The sequence below is a fragment of the Centrocercus urophasianus genome, unplaced genomic scaffold (genome assembly GCF_019232065.1).
Source record: "Centrocercus urophasianus isolate 14NV4802_14NV808 unplaced genomic scaffold, USGS_Curo_1.0 seq_7, whole genome shotgun sequence".
Classification (NCBI taxonomy): Eukaryota; Metazoa; Chordata; class Aves; order Galliformes; family Phasianidae; genus Centrocercus; species Centrocercus urophasianus.
The window spans coordinates 5,601,627-5,621,153 of record NW_024885310.1 but is presented as its reverse complement, the minus strand read 5'-3'; the positions used below and the strand labels follow the sequence as shown (position 1 = coordinate 5,621,153).

Below are 19,527 nucleotides of genomic sequence, written 5' to 3'. Positions count from 1 at the left end.
AGTCTTGGTAGAATACTCATTAATGAACTGATTAACAGTTTTAACCATCTTACATAAGGCCGTGTTGGGCTTGGGTAGAACCCTTTGGAACGTCTGACACCAAATACACATGGGCTCAGTGGACAGCTGTAGTTGAAACAAACCCGGTGCAGAAATATACTTCAGAAGATAGTAAGTCAGTAGCAAATATAATGGTAAACTGTTCTTAAGGGTGTGAAGAGAACCACAAACTGGACAACCTCTGGCATGTAGAATGTAAGAATACTGCAGTGAGTGGATACTTCAAGAAATATTGAATAGTTTTCACAGTCAGATGTCTCTTTTTAAGATATCATCCCATTACTGGTAGAGAAGTTTTGAGGTTTTCTCATTCACCATCTATCTATGTAGTTTGATGCTGGTGTTTTGGTCCAATTTCACTCCTGAATTGTTGACTGGTTATGTTGAGAGCCAAAATGAAATACAAATGCCTGTGTTTTCTAAGTTTCCATTCCTGCCTTGCTAACCGTATCAAGGTTGGATGCACAAACAAGAAAGCTGTCACATGAGACGATAGGCTGCCAGCTAGATTTAGCTGTAAGCTTTTACGAGATTATAAAAGTGGTGTAAAAGGGATTAACGCAAATATTGACTTAACTCTCAGTCTGTTGACAAAGTGTCTCCCACAGGCAAGACCATGTCACTTACAGACTTATTTTGTCTTCTAATTGAGTAATCAGGGACTGTTCCCAGAGGTTGGGCATGAACACAGATGGGGGAAGTAACTTGGAGGTCCACTTTGACCTAAATCTACATCATAAAGACAGGGTCACTGATTAGCAGAAGCAAGATCTGGGACAAAGTGCTGGCTGGATCCATAATATTTTCAATCAGACTGTTTCATTTAATTCAAAAACTACATCCAAGAGTTTATCATGGGAAGAGGTGATCTGTTGAGTCTGACTAACAGGCAGGATATAGAGGGAAATGCATTTCACTGTTACAGAGCCCTTAGCACATTTGGGTAAATTCTTCCAAAACATTCTAGCACGGAAATTATTTCACCTCATGATGTGCTTTATTCAAAATTCTCATGGATTTTCAATTAGGAGGCATTATAAAATGGCAATTTATTTATTGCTTACAGCTAGTAAATGGATTTTGCAGCTTAAAAACAAAAACAAATAAAAAGATATACAAACATTCAACCAAACAAAAAGGCTGAAGATAATCTTTTCAAGCTAAAAGGATGTCTTTCAAAGACTAATTATGGATAAAGAACTATCCTGAATTTTTGTAAAATTTGTTACCCTCTCCTATTGCTTGGAATAAGACATTACAAAGACTTCTTATTTCCACAGAGGAAGCAAGCACAATAAACTCAGTCAATAGAAGACCAGTCTGGTCTATACAGTGTTTCTGTGCAGAGGCTTTCTGTGATGCCTAAGAATGGGCACAGACCTCCTCCTCTCCCTTGGCCTCCCTCTGCAGTGGAGAGAGCATGACCTCCATCAGAGGGCAGTTCACAGTCTCACCTTAGTGAGAGACCCCGGAAGCTTATCTGAAGTGTTGCTTTATCTCAAGTTCACCTTTGCACTTTACCATTCAATGACTAGTTACTGAACAGAGAATGATGTATAGACGTATTGCAGCTACTTCCTAGTAGTTTCCATGACAAGATTCATGAAACATTTCTTCTGAAATAGCAGAGCTTCCACAAAGAACATTGTGTTACAATTTCCCAGTTCTGTCATGAAATTCATAAATAAAAATCCTGCCTTTATTGCTATAGAGAGCAGTTCTTTCTTGGTCATCTAGAAGGTGGTAAATGTGATACAAAGAGCTCTTCATTTCTGAAGATGGAGTAAAGTTTGATTAAATATCCCATTCCTCAGCTTCTAGAGACGAGATTCTTTGCTCATATTTGTATAGGATTTTTCCTCAGGATTGTAACCAGGCAACTGGCTTGTGTTTTCTTTGCTGACTTTGTTCTTGAGGGTGTCTTCTGTTCCAGCTGTATCTGCGATAACTTCAGGCAGATTTTTTTCAAAATCTTCCTGAAAAATAGAAAGAAAATACCCCAGTAGTTTCAAAGGGCACGCACTGCTTTTGTAATTGCTTAAAGAGGGAAATTTTGACACACTGTCCTACAAATCTGAGGAATTGCTTCGCTACAGCAATGACTGCTAGACTTTCAAAAATGCTCTGTTTAGTGTGTCACCGCTACACAGACAGTCATTGATTTTCTCATTCCTGCATGGAAAGTCTTTAATAAAAGCAGCAACAACAACTTCTCACAACTCCTCTGTTGATGCACAAGTCTTTAATTATGTTCTTTGTGAGTCTCTAATTACTAAAATTCGGTGTTTCACAAGCATATTCTTTTTACGTTTTAGTGGATTTTCTTTTTTGTCCAGCCTACTCTTGCCTCAGTGGTTTCATGCTGCAACCACTTCATTAATCTTACTGTTCTGTATTTTTAGCACATGCAAGGGACAGTTGTTTGTTTTCACTGCCTTTATTAATGTGGGCATCATTTTTCTTCAGAAAGTCCCTGCTAAACACCTAAAGCCAAGTCAGACAGCTGAAGTAAATCTAGAGCCACAGGTGCTGCCCGAATTGAACCATCAGGGGGGAGTGGCTTTAAACTGAGACTCGGGAGGTTTAGGTCAGATATTAGGAAGAAGTTTTTCACACAGAGGGTGGTGACACAGTGGAGCAGGTTGTCTAAGGAGGCTGTGGATGCCGCATTGCTGGAGACATTCAAGGTAAGGCTGGATGTGGCTCTGGGCAGCCTGGTTTGCTGGTTGGAGACCCTGCACATAGCAGGAGGGTTGAAACTGGATGAGCACTGTGGTCCTTTTCAACCCAGGCCATTCTATGATCGCATGAAGAGTGAAACCTCTGTGGCAAGTCAGGTGGGGAGGGATAGCTTCTGCCTTATCGCTGAGATCCTTGCAGGCTAAAGTTTATTTTAACGATGTAAAGGTGCTTGCCGACGACTCTAAAGCAGCTGAAAACATGCAATTAGCTTTATCTCACCCCTCTCAATCCTGCAGACTTTGCTAAGAAGGAGCAGTGCCTCTGCAAGCCATTAAGAAAATGGGATCTCATGTTTAACAAAAGGCGAGGCCTCGGGACACCTGTGGAGGGGTCTTTTGTTCTGCTGCAGCTGTGAGGAATCGCCGCTCAGCGCAGATCCGCCATCTTTGGAGTCTGGGAAGGCAACAGAAGGGCTCCACAGACACCAGTGCCTGGCAGCAGATGAGCAAACTGCACGCTGGCTGTCAAGGGCCTGACTGCCTACAGGGAGGTCTGAGACAGGCTGCAGGGGGAAATGAGTAACCTACTGCTGGTTAGGACACCCTGGCATGACCGTGTTAGCAGGTTGTATCTGGATCCTACTCACGTCCTGGCTGTTGTGCCGCACACCACACCACATCAGTGTCTTGAGCCTGTCCGACCAGAAGCAAAAGAAGTTGCAGACTGGCTTAATTAGCACTGGGCGGATGTCCTCTCCTTTGGTAGGCCCTGGAAGGAGGAGAGAGTGGTCAGTAGTAGGTATGGCTGTGGAAAGATGGCTGTGAGATGTGAGACCCCAACCCACTCTCCCCTCAGCCCGGGCCTTGTGAGCAGCTCTTCAGCAGCTGAGCTGCTCGTGCATAAAAGTGCTTTGTTCTTACTGAACACCAACCTGTTACAAAGCTGATGAGCAGCCCTGAGATGATGCAGCCCAGGCAGCCGATGGTACTGAAGTAGAGGTAGGACAGGGAGTACCAGGTGTCTGCCAGCAGAGGCCTGAGGAGATGTGATACGAGAGAGAGAAAGCAGCTCATGATGGCTGCTGCCAACAGGGATGCCTGAGCTAGACTGAAGTCACAGCGGTAGGGAAATACCTGTTGGCAGCCGTGATGGGAGCTGCTGTGGTCGGCAGGGCAGTGCTGTTTGCCAGTGTGCAGTTGAGAGTCGACAGCTCCAAGGGAATGGTCTTTACGGGCTGTGCAGGATAGATGAAGGAGCCAATGCCAACCCAGGCAGCCAAGGTGATTCCAGTGAGGAAGCCGCTGATTCCACCCTGGTCAGGGAGAGCAAGATACGCTCAGAGGTGGTGTGGGGGAAGCGCATTTCTGCTAACGTTATGGTCAGCTGGGTTCTTTCTTGGCTGAGGTGAAGCACTGTTCTCTAACAAGAGCTGCAGCCAGTTTGAAACTGAAATCACAGAATTGAAAGTTATACTGCTGAACAAAGGCAATGGGGCAGAGTGAGGTAAGCTTGGGTTACGCTTTACCCAAGTCAGCAAAGATGGAGCAATTGATCTTGTTCTGTGCTCCCTAGAGTGGGTATGAATTGAGGAGATGGCAAGGGAAGCATGTTATGTTAATGTTTTATCCTTTTTTGAAAGACAAGAAATTGAAATCTAAAAGAGAAACAAATTGAAAACTTCCAATGTTGATCTAATCACTAATTACCCCACAGTTGGGTAGAGATAAATTCAGACTGAAAAAAAGGCTTTCTGAACAGTTCTTGGGCTCCGCCACCTCTGACAGCCAGTTTGGACCCTAAAACAATTTGAAGGTGGGGTTTTAACTGAACAGCTCCAAGAGGTTGTCTCTTTTATAATAAGGATCTTTTGTTTCTTACCTTCCAGTTAACACAAGGAAAGATTATTCCCAGAGTAAATAATCCCAGCATGGGCCCTCCAAATATTCCATGAATGGAGAGGGCAGCCTGTGGATGCAGAGAAGAGATGTGAGCCAACAAAGCGACTAGGGGAGCCTGAGCAATTCTGATTCCGGTCTGATTTTCAGTAGTGGAGAAAGGACAAACAGTAATTTCAGTGCACAGTGAAAGGACTGCAATCAGTGTCACTTCCCAGCAGTAAGTAGTGAAAGCGATTTCTTTTTTATGATTGGTGTTTTTTTTTTTTTTTTTTTTTTTTTTGACTGAGTTCTCTTAGCACATGAGGAATTAATATGAGATGGTCCTTAGGAGTTGTTCAGATTGGCTAACAGTCCCCCAGTGTTATCGGTTCAGTTCATTGCATTTCAATCTATTCATGTTTGGATCATTGCCTTTTTGAAGTGCTAGATACCTGCACAACTCCTCCCATCAGTGATGCTGCTCCAGCCATGGATGTGCACAAAACACCGTATAATATACCTGGAAAAAATCAGATTGTCAGTGCCAGCTAATAAATAAGACAAACAGTTTCTAATTGAGCTAGTGTCAGAAAGGACCAGCTTGAAGGAATTTGCAGTTTGGGTTTTGATGCGTGAAGCACTCAGTGCTTTTTTGTGTGAAGTCTTTGGGGTTTTTTGTTCTTATGAAGTTGAATTTAGCACTGATATTAATTTAAAAGTCTCAAGTGCTTCAGTTCCTGTTGTCTTTGAATAATGTTTTTTAAGTGATCTCATGAATGAAATGAACAATGATGCAAACGAAGGCTTTCTTCATTTAATGCTAGTTTTAACCTTGTGGCGGGCAACTCTGTCATAGCATTCATCAACAAAACTTATCTAATGAGCTAGCACACCTTGGTTATTGGATGTAAAACATGGTCTGCTTTGGGCGTGAGTAGAAAGGCTAGGTAGTAAGTGGCAAAGCTGGAACTGAAAATGTTGGAGGTGATGACAGAGACAGAGGGAAGGGCTGGTTTTGATCTTAATAAATGTCAATGAAGGGTTATGATAATATTAAAATACTTGTAGAAGAGTTAAGGCAATACTGCGGTACCTGTAAAACGTATCATACAAATGCAAACCGCTTGTGACTTGGTTTTGACAAGTTGTCCTGGTTTTGTTTGCTACATCTTTATTGTCTGCTGAAAAACTGAACAAGCTTTTTTTTTTTTATGATTCTCTAAGTTTAAACAGAAATGTCATATTGTGCTGCTGTAAAGCAATAATATTTGGTAATATTACTGTAAACCAATGTAGCAATAACTACATTGATACATTTCAGTTTCCAAAGCAGTTTCCAAAGTATTACCAGTACCTTCAAAACAGAAGAATGCATGCACCTTCTCAAAAAGCTTTTGGGCGGTTGTTTTTGCTGCCAGCGTTGATTTGTTTCTGTACCATATATCAAGTGCACTTAATTGTACTGAAGATGGTCATCCTTTAAAAGCAGTTATGCTGCTGGGGGGGTTTTGGAAGCAGAAGTGCATATTTGAAGCAGTGCCTGAAGCAGCTGTTGCCCTTCACGCACACAACTGCTCTCAGACTGAATTTGGAATACAGTTTCATTGTGTCCTACTTGAAATAATATGCAGATTTCTGCAAGTATTGTAGCAATTGTACTTGGAGGACAAGAGCACAATTCTATAGATACTGTATATGCTTAATGGTGAAATTCCTGAGTTCACATTGCCAAGGCAATACCACAGCTCAATGATCTGATTGTTTGAATGTTAGTAGACCACACTGGCACAGTAAAAATGGTTAGTAGAAGTGAGCTAATTCAGCTTAATTCTAGTTACTTAGCTGAGGCGCTAAGTTAAAAGCTTTGTCTCTGTTGGCTTATTCTGAGGTTAAGAGAGGAGTCAGGAGGAGGTCATCTTTTGTAGGGATGCAGCAGCTCTGTAGAGTAGTAGTTCTGTAGAGAACTGCCTCTGAAGTCTACCTTTCTCTACAGAGCAAGTATCGCCTAAGGCAGAGAAGTTCCTTTCCAGAGTGTATAAAATCCTGCCCTATTCTTTTTTGTACTAATAGTGGTTGAGAGGGGCAGACAACTTTGCCTCTAAACAAATGGATTCTACTTTGGCTACTTACACAAGCCTTTGCTGATCCACGTGCTCGTTTTCTCAGACAGGCCTGGGAAACATTTCCTGACCAAGTCTTCAAAGGTAACAGTTGCTAAAGCATTGATGCTAGCTGCCACCGTGCTGTAGAAGAGGAAAAAAAGAATACTGAGTAAATACTAAGCTGAAAGTAAGCTGTTTTTATAGAGAAATGCTGCCTATTGTTCATTGTTAAATACTGTTCGAGAACTGTGAATTTCATAATACGTTACAAATGCAAAGAGTGTCACTGTGGATATGGGAATTTAAGTAGCAAGGGGGATAATTTTCTTATGATAGCAAGGGTTAAATAATAACATTTTAGGTTTGGCGTAGGTTTCTGCAGAGACTAATTCACTCCTAAACTGTAAGCAGTTCTCTTGAATCTGACTATGTATACTGCAGATGCTGGTGAGGGTTCTGTCCTTCCTGTGATTGCTTGGGATCCTGCTTCATGCAGTGAGATGGAAACTCGTCCCAACTGACTATTCTGTTTACTCAACTACAGAGATCTTAAAATTTAGTGATTATGTTATATCCTAAATAATAGTTATTCTCATCTACTGGAGGGGAAAATCCATAGATTTACAGTCTAATGTTATGTGTTCCCTCATAAGTGAAAAACATGAAATGGAAATGGTTTTTGATTCTTGTAACTAGATGAGTTTGTCTCTGTGGCCTTGTTGTGACAGCACGCAGGAAATGTAGCTTCAATTGCATTATTTGCATTAGTTGGCATTCAGTGCCCTTTGTTGTGTAACCCTCTGGCTAGGAGCAGGCAGTTGGTTATATGCTTTTTTTTTTTTCCTGTTTTGGTAACTCTCTTCCTGTAATATTTTCAACACATGAAGCATTTTGAAACAGAATATCAGAGTTTGACTCTATGGCATTGATGCATGTCGCTGTGAATTTGAATCTTCTCTCTAATGTCCCATGAAGTATTGATGCGTGGCCTGTGGAAAGTGCAAACTGCAGTCGCATGCAAATCCCTGAGTGACTCAAACTTCTCCAGGTAGACATCTCTCTTCCTATGCTAACTGTAAAGACAGGCTTGGTAGAAAACTCTCCGTTCCTACCTATGATATGATATGGCAGTCAGGTAAAATAAACGCGCCTTCAGTGTGAAGAGCTACGAAGTTATTTCAGCTAGCTGATCACTCGTGTTTCTACAAAGATAAGCATGTAATTTTGCCAGTACATTATTTTTATTCTATAACTTATTGAAGATGAAAAGATATTGGAGACATGGAACTAGATTTTAGTTCCAACAACTTGGCAAAGTACTATTGCTTTTTCTAGAATGTGCTAAGGAAAAAAAGCTGTGTATTCATTAGGATTCCTTGTTTTTAGCCTTGTTCTGGGCCCTCAAGAAATCAGTGGCATGCAGTTAAAATGTTATTTCAGATTCGCAGACCTTAATGTTCCGCTGAACGCACAGGCAACAAATAGTCCTGGGATTCCTGGCATTGAAGAAAAAATGTCCATAACAAAATATGGCATGAGCTGGGGTAGAAGACAAAGGAGGAAAAACACAAGAAATGAGTTAGGATTTTCCTGAGTAAGAGAGAAGTACCTGCTTTTGGTCACACTGCTGAGCTTTTATTTTCCAGCCAACAAGGCATATTAGATTTTGAGAAAAGCAGATTTCGTTTAGCAAAACAGCAATCAGATTTGTACTGCAGGAGTGTAAAAATAGGTGTGTGCCAGCCTGATTCAGCAGTCACCTCATTGCCTGCAGAGCTGCAAGGATAAAGCATCCCACAGGACTTAAAATAGACTTTATTCATGCAATGTCTCGGCCCAATGCACCTCCAAGCTGTAATAATCTGCATCTGTACCTGATCAGGAGCTGAAATGAAGTCAGCAGTCCAAGGATCACAATTCTTGTAATGAGCGTACATCACCAAACCAGAGAATACTGCACACACCAGGATTATCCAAAGTCCCAGTAAATTCAGGTAAAGTGCCCTGTAGCAAAAGGGGGAATTCTGATTAACGCAAGAAAATTTGTAATAGTTTTTCTATATTTAATTATTCCTGATTTCTTTTTGAGAGATTCTTTGACCAAGCCTAGCTGTATAATCTCTTAAACATCTCCCCATCCTCAGAATATGTCACACGTATTCAAAAATAATAACAGTGAAAAATACAGCCTTCTTATGCTATAGGGCGAGGATAAAGGTTACACTTTGTACAGCTGAAGGGAATGATGTAAAACCAGTAACTGCTGTGTGCAGAATAGACTGCAAGAAGAGCTGGTGGGGTCCTTCCTCTTGCCTACAAGGGCAGGGTTTTGTTCGTCAGGAGTTACTGCTGTTCTCCACTCAAGGAGATGTAATGCTTTGCCTAAGTATTAGTTTGCAACCACGACAGAATCCATGCATTGCTGCCATGCAGAGTTGTGGTTTCATGTCAGTAAAATAGACGTGGGTGGCAGCACCCACTGGGAAGGTTGTGTGTGATTCAGTAATCCTTCAGTCCCAGTGAGCTGCCAGATTTTATACAGCCTACATCACCTCCCACAAGTTCTCTGGCTAAGGCAGAGCTATGCTGCTGGCACTCAGAGGTCTTTCTAGACATTTTACTAGTGATATTCTTGTTGTCATGACTTCCAAACGAAGTTTGGAAACTAAAATTTGAAACTAAATTTGAATAAAGGAAATTCCTATAATCTATCATAGCCTTAAGAAAAATGAGTGTGATTGCAGCCAGAAAAAAAAAAAAAAAAAAAAAAGCTTATTTCTTTCTTTTGCTAACTGTGCAAGCAGTTAGTATTAGAAGAAGTTGGGTTGTTCACTAGAATGTGTATCTAACTATGCACACGCTCACGCTGAACTTCGGGAAGTTAGCAGTCTGGAGACCTGTGTCTGTATTGTAAAGTTTCATAATTGATTCTACAATTGTCCTATTTTTTTAATGTTTTATAATTTTAATAAATATTTGTGATCACATGTCATTTAGATGATGCCCTGCACTATAGTGTACTCCATTAATGGAATAACAACTTTCAGTGAAATATATCATATACCAAATTCCAGAAATAATGTTTTTTTTGTAGAAAGCTGGAGATAGTACTGCTTCTGTGCAGGCATCTTATCCAGTCTGCTTTTAAAGATTGATTTGGCACCCTGACTGCAGATTAACAAGCTGTGCAAGAGTTAGATAGCCAAGGGGAAATGGTTTTAAGTTGAGGGAGGGAAGATTTAGATTGGATGTCAGGAGGAAATTCTTTACAGAGAGAGTGGTGAGGTGCTGGAACAGCTGCCCAGAGAGGTTGTTGATGCCCCATCCTTGGCGGTGTTCAAGGCCAGGTTGGAAGAGGCCCTGGGCAGCCTGGTCTGGTATTAAAATGTGGAGGTTCGTGGTCCTGCATGTGGCAGGGGGTTGGAGATTCATGATCCTTGAGGTCCCTTCCAACCCTGGCCATTCTGTGATTCTGTGTGTTTTTCTTTCTTCAAATATTTAGGTCCCTTAGGGCCAGAGGGAATAAGACTGTCAGGACAAAATTGGTTAACAGCCACCCAATAACATCCCAATATTTATTTAATGCAACTGACAAACTGTTGGCATAATTCCATGTCAGTATATTGCATTGCTGGAATAGGCTAAGGACAGGTAACTTACATCTTTGCATGCTTCTCTGTTTTGCAAGAAATGCATCTCTGTATTGTGGACTGATTAACTCCATAGAGTCCTAGCCACGTAAATGTTCCCCCAATAACAATTGTCCAAAAGGTGTGTCGTCTTAAAGGATCCACATCAAAGCTACGAAAGAGAAGGATAAGCAGTTCAGTTCCCTTTTTAAAATACAGTTTCATTTAAGAGTAGGTTGGTGAATTTTCAAGAATATATTCAGTTCTATCCTCTGAATCAAAATGCCTCGTTGACGTAGGTTTGGGGTTATTTGTTTTTAACTTTACATGGGAATGCTTCTGTCAAGTCAGGATAAACTCAAGTCATGTAGAAAAATAAGTGGAAATAAATCACATCGTTTGTGCTCAAATTTCAGATCTGTCACGTTATATACCAACTGACTCAAAGCCATCTTGCTTGAAACCCAATTCTTAGCAAGGAACAAACCCACACAGTAAATATTGAAAATTCTCAAAGCTCTTACATCATTTTGATGTATTATTTCTTTTGCAAGGTATTGCTTCAGCTGCAGTGCTATCTTTTTGTTTCTTTTTTTTGTAACAGTGAAATGTCATAACTCAGCAACTCTAACTACTGCAAGTACGCCTTTCCATCTTACATCTGGCTCTTCTGCAGTTCTGCTAATCTTAATATGGATGACAGATAATATTTGACCTTGCTGCTAGTTACTGCCAGTGACTTGGCTTGATCGTTGAATTCTAGTCAACGCCACCAATAACTAAAGATCGTCAGTTTGCTGTCCTGGTGCTTCGTTTCCTCATTGCTAACTGCTGTGGTGAGTGTATTTAAAATGAAGTGCTTGTTCTATGAACTGAAAATGAAAGATATGTGCAATTTGAAGGAAAATTGAGTACATTTGCAGTTAAACAAAGAAAAAATGGCAAAGAGTATTAGGACTTGGGTTTCTTCAAAGCAGGAAATGGAAGGCAGAGTACTTCTCTCCTTGGAGGTCGACTGCAAAGAAACCAAAGAAATAAAGACCAGGCTTCTCTAAGGTAGTTCACTGGCAGTATCTCATTGTACTATGGTAGTGTATTTTGGGCTTAGTCTGAGGATGGTTTCTAAATGCTAAGTGTACAAGAAGAAAAGGTTTGTGCCATTAATTTCTTACTCAAATATGTTCAGTCGTGATCCTTCATAGGCATCTTCCCAGATCCTGGTTGACCCACCATTCAGAATAGTTCCTCGAATCAAAACAGTCATGAAGCCAAGCACCATGATCACCATTTGAAATGCATCTGCCCAGACAACAGCTTTTAATCCTCCCTAAAACAAACAAATTGAATGACAAGAAAGACAATGAAAGTTCACAAAGACAACAGGAGGTGGAAGTAGCACTTATTTTAAGATCGTATTTTATGGCTGTATGTATAGCATCCAGCAGATCAGGTCTTTTCTCGAATCTCCTTTATATCCACACTTTCTAAGATTGTGATCTTGCAGACAAGCTCAATGGCTCGTCCACAGCCATATGAGAAGATCTGATGTCAAGTTACATGGTTTTTTTTTCCTACTTTCTTAATATTCATCTAAAGAATATCTCTCTGTTGAACAATTTTAGAGATTACAACATGGCCTACGTTTGTACTTCCCATAGCGCACTGTATGTTTCTCAAAGTGATCCCCAATTATACTGACATCGCTAACAATGCAGAATGGCCCTCGGAAAGTTTGCAATTGAGCTTTCTTCCATAGCTACTTTCATATTTCATCAAATCAATGCCAGAGCAGCATAAGTAGTGTTTCCAGCAGTGGCTAAACCACTGAAAAAATAAGTGATAATTAGGTAATGATAATGAATGCTAGATGTGTCTTAAGCTTGAAGTGCTCTCCGCTTCCACTGCAGTGTTCATCTTTGCTATTGTCTGAAGGCTCACGTTGCTTCCACCCAGAAGCAAAGCGCTCTCTATGATCTGTGAGCCAGCTTTCCTGGATTTTCTCACTCAGCATTGATCTGCAGTTATGTCAGAGGTGTGTTTTTCATTACAGTGTTTTTCTGTCTATAAGAAGATAAGGGGAATCTTCTCAAATGATTTAGTATGGCAATGAAAGGTTATAGTCCCCTTATCTGATCTCTGCTTCAGGCTGACTTAAACCTTCAAATACAGTATTTGAGAATTGAGAATTTTTTCCCACTGAATTGACTAAAGGCTCTGAAAAAAAATTTATCTCTTATGTTCTACTACTTTAAACACTCGGGCTGTGTTTAGATATTTCACTTCTGTTGCAGCTTGTGTAAAAAGGGTGGGTGAATTTAAAAAAAAAAAAAAAAAAAAAAAAAATCTGCGTTTAAGCTGTTCAGTCAATGCCTGTTACGTACCATAGTGCAATAGAAAGTGCAGACAATTCCTGTTGCAACTACAGAGCCCCAGAGATCAAACCCAGTGACTGTGGAAACAAGGAAAACCAGATAGTTAGCGAAGTGGGGGTAGGTTTTCCGGATGGTAAGAGAAAAGCTGTGATCCTTTAGCCCTGGAAAGAAGGACATAGTTACTGATTTTAACATTTTCTGTTTGCTGGGAGCTTTGCCAGATTGTTCAGATTACTTAATACTACTTCACTGTTTTTTTCCAGTTTGGGTTTCACTGTTTTCAGGTACAGAAGTAATAGTTAAAAATAATTACACATAGGAAACACTTTGTTTTATAAGCAATGCTTCCTTCTCTTCTCAGTCTATAACTTTCTCTTTATTTTAAAATCTCTCTCAGCATGCACTGTTTGCAAGGGCAAATCAATTTGTAAAGGTTTTCATAGTAGCAAGGTTAATATGGCCTGCTAATGAACACTAACTTCTGCTCATAGCTGTCTATTTACAGAGCTGAGCTCCAGAGGAAGGAAGGAAGTTCAGAGTGTGAAAAGTGGATTTTCCACTTTTCCAAACCAGATTCAGCTTGACTGATGAACAGTGCAAGGAACGTCCCAATCTCTGCCTTAATTAAGTCAGATCTGCCAAGGATTAGGACCTAGTGATTCTCTCTGCTCTGCAGTAGTATGTTTGCTAATCCCATCCATCATGATGGATGTTGTTTGTCTGTTAAGATCAGTTAAGGCAGTGCGTGAAAAGTAGTGCTGCATCCAGCTACAAGGAATGGGCTTATCTCTGTTGGAACCTGCATGGGCGTTCAGGTTTTGACATGGTGTTAAAAATTAAGTAGGATCATGAAAATTAACCCTTAACATGAGGAGCTTGACTTTCATCTTGCCTGAAAAATTGCACCCTTGCCAGAAAAAAAATCCCTCAGCACCTACACAGACTTACCTTGGTGTCATCCCTAAATAAATCTGGTTTCAGTTGCTTTAATGGTTGGAAAGATGCATTACTATTCTGCATTTCGTTGGACAGCTGTGCCACTGCAAACACTTTGGGAAAGAAGAATATCAGCTTTGTGCTTATGATAGTAACAGTGATAGTGGTGCTCAGGAGGCAGGGAGGGGAGGAACCAAAGTACGGAATACAGTCTTGGATCATCAACTTGTACTGTGGACTTTGTCAGGATGTTGAGAAATTGCTCATCACTAACTTCTTTGGGTTTTTACTGAGTGCAAAACAACAGAACAGCAAACCCTAAACTGCTGATTTACTGGTGTGAGAGGGACCTGGGAAAGGAGAAATAGAAAGCCTTCTAGGTGCACACAAAAACCTTGCTGTAGAACTTGTAAGAATTTGCTTTTCAGAGGACTTGTTTAGCTGTTTGCCTTGCTTGAATTATTCTTGTCTTGTGGTGTGGTTATTTGGAGTAGCCGTAAGGGCAGGGAAACTCACCTTGGTTGAGAGCCAGTGATGGAGCATAAACCACTATTCCTGTGTAAAGAATCTGGAAGAGAAAACGTTCATGGAAAAAAAAAAAAGACATGTACATGACTTCTCAGTAATAATGCTTCCTTTCAGAATGGAGCTTATGGCAGAATATCAGAACTAGAAGTTTCTTTAGATGAACTTGTATTGCCTTCTGCTTCAGTCTGCAAAATGGAAAGTGTTGGTTTTTTTTTTGTTTTTTTTTTTTATGGTCCTTTCATCAGGAAGGAATTATCTCTCTAGATATTTTGTACTTTCTTTCATTGTTAAGATAACTGGATGTCAAAAATACCCTCATCAAGTAGAAAGAGGAGGTCCCAGTAAAACACAGTGATGCAGAAATGACTTGTATCAGATCTTGGAAATTACACTTCCCTTTGTCCTTTCAATTGCTTTTCAAGCTAACATGATGCCCTTCATGAGGGTGTTCTGACAGTGAGGAACAAACAAAGCCTGAAAGCAAATGAACATTGCTGTCTACTGTTGTAGGCTCTAGAATTAATAAAAATGGATTTCAAGTAGAAATAAATGTCTTGCAATATCCCAAAAGCTTTCATCAAATACCTAACTAGTGTTCTGAGAAAGTTGGTGCCCTCTTAAATCGAAGAGCAAAAAAGCTATGTGATGTCTACCTAGAACAGTGCTTTGGGAAGCTTCTAAAATGTAAGTAAAGCCAGTAGAGCTCAGTGTCTCTGTTCAAGATCCAGGAACGCTGTTTTGTTTATCTGTATATGCAGGGCTGTGGACTGACTAGGCTGTGTTTTGTAGTAATGCAGAGCAGAATATAGTTGTGGAGTCTCTCAACTCTAAGCAGTGATTTCTGCCCTGTTGTTGCAAGCAACTCTTCTGGGGCTGGAGCTTGCTGGCCTTGCTGCTACTGCTGCCTGAGAGGGCCAACTGGGCAAGCATTGCTAAGGAGAAACTGGGAAGAAACTTCACTTCAGGTCATCCCTACTGGTGCCATCATGAGGCTAGAACAATCTGGGCATCTCCCAGGATGTGCTGTATGCGGTAGCTTAACAGTGGGATAGCCTTACCCAAGTGTCAGAAGTGGGTAAATAAATAAGCAACAAATGCTCCAAGCACTACTCATCTAGTTTCTCAAGAAAGATGTAATTTCTTCTCTTTGAAAGAATCATAGAATTGTTAAGGTTGGAAAGGACCACTAAGACTGTGTAGTCCAACCACCTACGTCTCCATATCGTGCTCACTAAACCAAGCATCTCGGTACCACATCTCCACAGTTCTTGAACACCTCCAGGCGTAGTGATTCCACCACCTCCTGGGCAGCCTGTTCCAATTCTCACCACTCTTTCTGAGAAGTCTCTCCTAATATCCGACCTGAACCTCCCCTGATGAAACTTGACACCATTCCCTCTTGTCTTATTGCTATTACCTGGGAGAAGAGGCTGACACCCACCTCAATACAACCTCCCTTCAAGTAGTTGTAGAGAGTGATGGAGTCACTCCTGAGCCTCCTGAGCAGTCCCAGTTCCCTCAGGCCCTGACTTAACTAACTGACATAAGACTTTCATTCCATACCCTTCACAAATCCATTACTGGATTCCCTGGACATAATCCAGGGCCTCAATGGCTTTCTTACAGTTAGGGACCCAAGACTGAACATGGTATTCAAGGTGCAAATTTAACACAACATCCAAGTGTCAAAGGCAACGTGAATGCATTTTTTCATCATGGGAAGAAACTAGAAAGTAGGAACGCAGCTGTTCTATCTTTTTAACATTCGCATTCCAACCTAATTAAAGAATTTTGTTGTAAGGAGAAAAAAAAGTTCAGTCTGACACTTTATTCAAAATAAATACATAGACTGAAACGATCACAAAGAAAGAGGCAGTATCTTCTTACCGTCTGCAGGATGTAGATCAGTGTTGCAACAAGACGGACATTCTTGTTAAATCTTAACTCCAAATACTAGGAAAGAGGAATTTCAGTAAATTGCACGCGTAGCATCTGTGACACAGCTATTAACCTTTTGTTCTCCCCAAGTAACAGCTTGCTGTGCAAGTAAAACAACTGGCAACTGACACTAATGTTGTGAGTAATGAACAGGAGAGCATAATTACTGCTACACGTAGAGATAATTTTATTTAAGAAATCTTCTCAGCAGAACGTAGTTGAAATTATATGTTGGGTCACAGCATGCAATATTTTGTGTTGGGAATACAATCAGAAGAGCCTGCAGGCTATGAGGAAAAGAAACAAGGTCATCTCCTGTTATAACAGGACAAAAGCAGTGGAGGAGCAGATAGACAAGCAGCAATCTAAAGGCTTTCATAGCCCCTCAGCTAAGCTGGTTTTCTCATTTGTCTTGTTTGAAGCTGGATCTGCACATGGTCAGTGGGTAGAGGCAAGTCACGTTGGAGTCGTAGAATTGGTGGAGTTGGAAGGAACCCTTAAAGGCCACCTAGTCCAACTCTTCTGCCATGAACAGGAACACCTCCAGCTCCATCAGGATTGTGCAGAGCCCTCTCCAGCCTGACCTTGGATGTCTCCAGGGATGTGGCATCTACCACCTCCCTGGGCAACCTGTTCCCTCAAGTTACTAACAGCTCCTTGATTCATCCAATACTACTCCCCAGATTCCACGAATTATGACAGATCTCCTACCCAAGTTCTTACAGATTTCCCCAAAAACACAGGTCTTAAGCCCAAGTCACTACCTAAAATCTCCCTTGATTGCTAATCCCAGAGTAGCTGGGGGAGGACTGGATCTCCCCGGGGCCACTGGCTGTGTGTTCACCCCAGCAGACATCAGGCTCCATACAGGTCCGTTGTCTTTGCCAGTCTCTAGGCAGTTTTTCAGAAGCAAACTCTTACTAATTTTGTTAACATTAACTTCTTGCCTCTTGCATAATAAGCCCCACAGATTGCTGTGCAAATAAGTAGCTAATTTATGTTATTTAACTTGTTTCTAAAAATAATTCATGAACTCAGCAGAGTCATCTTTCCAGCACGCTTGGAAGGGCTGTGTCTACGATGACACCTCCAGTGGTTCAGATAAGAAACTCCTTCTCTGATCTTGCATTAAAACCAGCTAGAAAATGTAGTTAGTCCCGGTGGTGGGAATAGATGGCCACTGTTATTTTTTTCTTGCTTTTGACTGAAACTTTTCCAAACAGCCCGGCAAAGCTCTCTGACTGAAGCCTCTCCTTGGGTTTCAGCGTAGACAACATGAGCAGCCTTTCCATTATCAGAAAGCTCCTTGGGAAGTAGCACGGCTTTGCTCACCCAAAACTTTCCACAAGTTGGTGCAACAAAATCTGCAGCGGTTGATTAAATACTAGATGGCTATCCCAAATGTTGGAAAGCTCACCAGAATGAAACAGTTCAAAAGTATTTAGGATACTTTTCAAATACTTTCTAGCTGTGATGGTTTTGTGCTGGTGTGTAAACTCCTTATGCTGTCTGTGCTATTTATCCTTAACAAGACCTCTGGCTTTTAATTTGTGCCTCTACTTTATGCAGTATACATAAGTGACTACTTTGTATAACAGAACCCGATTTTAAAAATAATTCCTGCATAAATACATTTGTTCTGTAAAATATTACAGAAAGTCTTCAGTATGCAGGCATTTCTCCAGAAATATCCATATACATCATGCAGTCTTATAATGAAATAACGCGCTGTTTAAAAAAAATTTTACTTACCTCGTAAGTGCTTGTAATGTCAGATCTGTAAAATACAGGTAGAAAAATCTCAGAAGTTAAAATGATGACAAATGTGTATGAAAGGAAGAACAGAACAAAGGATGCTCCGTAGCGATAAACTTCGGAGGGTGTCCCCAGAACTGTCACTGCTGACATGAAGCTGGACGTGAGGGAGAAGGCTATTGGTCCACATGACATCTGCTTACCACCCACCAAAAACTCCTGCGAAGTTTTCTTTTTTCTCTCCTTAATTGCAAAAAAGACTCCAATGCTAGCACATACCAAAAATAGTCCTGCAAAAACAACGTAGTCCCAAATGACAAATTTTTTAATTTCTGGAGCTACGAAGTTTGACATAGCACCAGCTGGGTTATTCTCTGGTAGAGAATTCTGATTTACTACAGTTGTTGCTCTGAACAGATCAGAGCAGCAAAGGTGTAAATTGTCTATAGCTTATCAATGAGAAATTAACAGGAAGACCGTTTGGTTGAGATGGCTCTTTTTATCCAGGCCACCTCTGAGGAGGAAAAAAACCAACCAGAACAACCAACTAGCTCACGATAAGGAAGGAGGGTGTTGCATGCTCTTAGACCCTAGTGATAATGATGTTTCTGCCAGGCAGACTGGACGGGGGCCGTAGCTGTGAAGCCTGCCCTACACTCCCTTTTTATCTGGGAGGTTTTAATTTGAGGTTAAATATTAGCCGGACAGATTGACTTGATCTGACTCTTTTCTAACCTATCAGCATTTTTAAATAATAAAATGAGAGCGATAAAAAAAATAAATAAAGGAGAGAGAAATGAAGGAAAGCACGATGTGTGAACCTATGACCTACCAGTGCGTTTGTTTTCAAAGCGACCATTTCTTCATATGGTTAAAATCTAAACTTTAATATCAATGATAGGGTTCACAATTGTCCTTTGACATTTTAAGTGTGCTCCTTGATAGACGCTGTGCCGCAAAGAGTTGAAAGCTTTAATGATTAAAAGTAACTGTAATGCTTTACCCTGAACTCATAGCCTGCTCTTACTGGGTACCCTCACGTTGGAAAAGAAATAGTGTTGTGTGATGTTTTAGGATGAATTTCAGATGGCACTGATGTTTGCTGTCAGTTACTAACTGCAGTTTTAATTATAGCTTCTATGAGTTTCTGTGAAAGGTGGCTTAGTGGGCACAGCAGTAATGGGCTGACAGTGGAATACCTGATACCAGTGATCTTTTCCAACTTTAATGGTTCTGCGATTCTATGGTTTATTGCATTTTTCAATGCACAACTTGGTCAGACATGCAAGGCCAAAGAAAAGGAAATAAAACAACAGCTTCAGTTTTCTAAACTACATTGATGGAATAGTTTATGAAATTCACTTAATTACGTTTTCCTTGCAGTTTTCTGCTGGTTGGTTTTAAACAAGTAGATATTCATTCAACCTCAGTCTATGTATGTCGTAAGTATGACAATATCTTTTGCAAAACAAAACAAGGACTTATCATACCAAAGAATAAACTTGTATGCAGAGGTGGTGTGCATGAAGTGCAGAGAGTTCCTTTTGGAGCTCATCACAAGAGATGCAGTAATGGGAGGTAGGTTATAATGACAAAAGTCCTTCTCATAAGCCTTGCCTTGGGTGGAGGTGGATGCACTTCAACTATA

General features: G+C 40.8%; 1 protein-coding gene across 1 annotated transcript; it reads right to left on the bottom strand.

The window, feature by feature from the left end:
• Nucleotides 1–922: 922 nt before the first annotated feature.
• On the bottom strand, nucleotides 923–18,494 carry SLC5A12 (solute carrier family 5 member 12). The gene is made up of 15 exons (XM_042837263.1): nucleotides 17,877–18,494; nucleotides 16,074–16,139; nucleotides 14,175–14,226; nucleotides 12,732–12,799; nucleotides 11,523–11,677; nucleotides 10,382–10,522; nucleotides 8,596–8,725; nucleotides 8,172–8,260; nucleotides 6,750–6,862; nucleotides 5,072–5,139; nucleotides 4,621–4,707; nucleotides 3,876–4,054; nucleotides 3,674–3,777; nucleotides 3,389–3,510; nucleotides 923–2,036 (listed from the first exon to the last, which is right to left on the bottom strand). The coding sequence occupies exons 1-15, from the start codon at nucleotides 18,231–18,233 to the stop codon at nucleotides 1,878–1,880; spliced, it is 1,890 nt and encodes a 629-aa protein (XP_042693197.1). The 5' UTR covers nucleotides 18,234–18,494; the 3' UTR covers nucleotides 923–1,877.
• Between the last annotated feature and the right edge of the window lie 1,033 nt (nucleotides 18,495–19,527).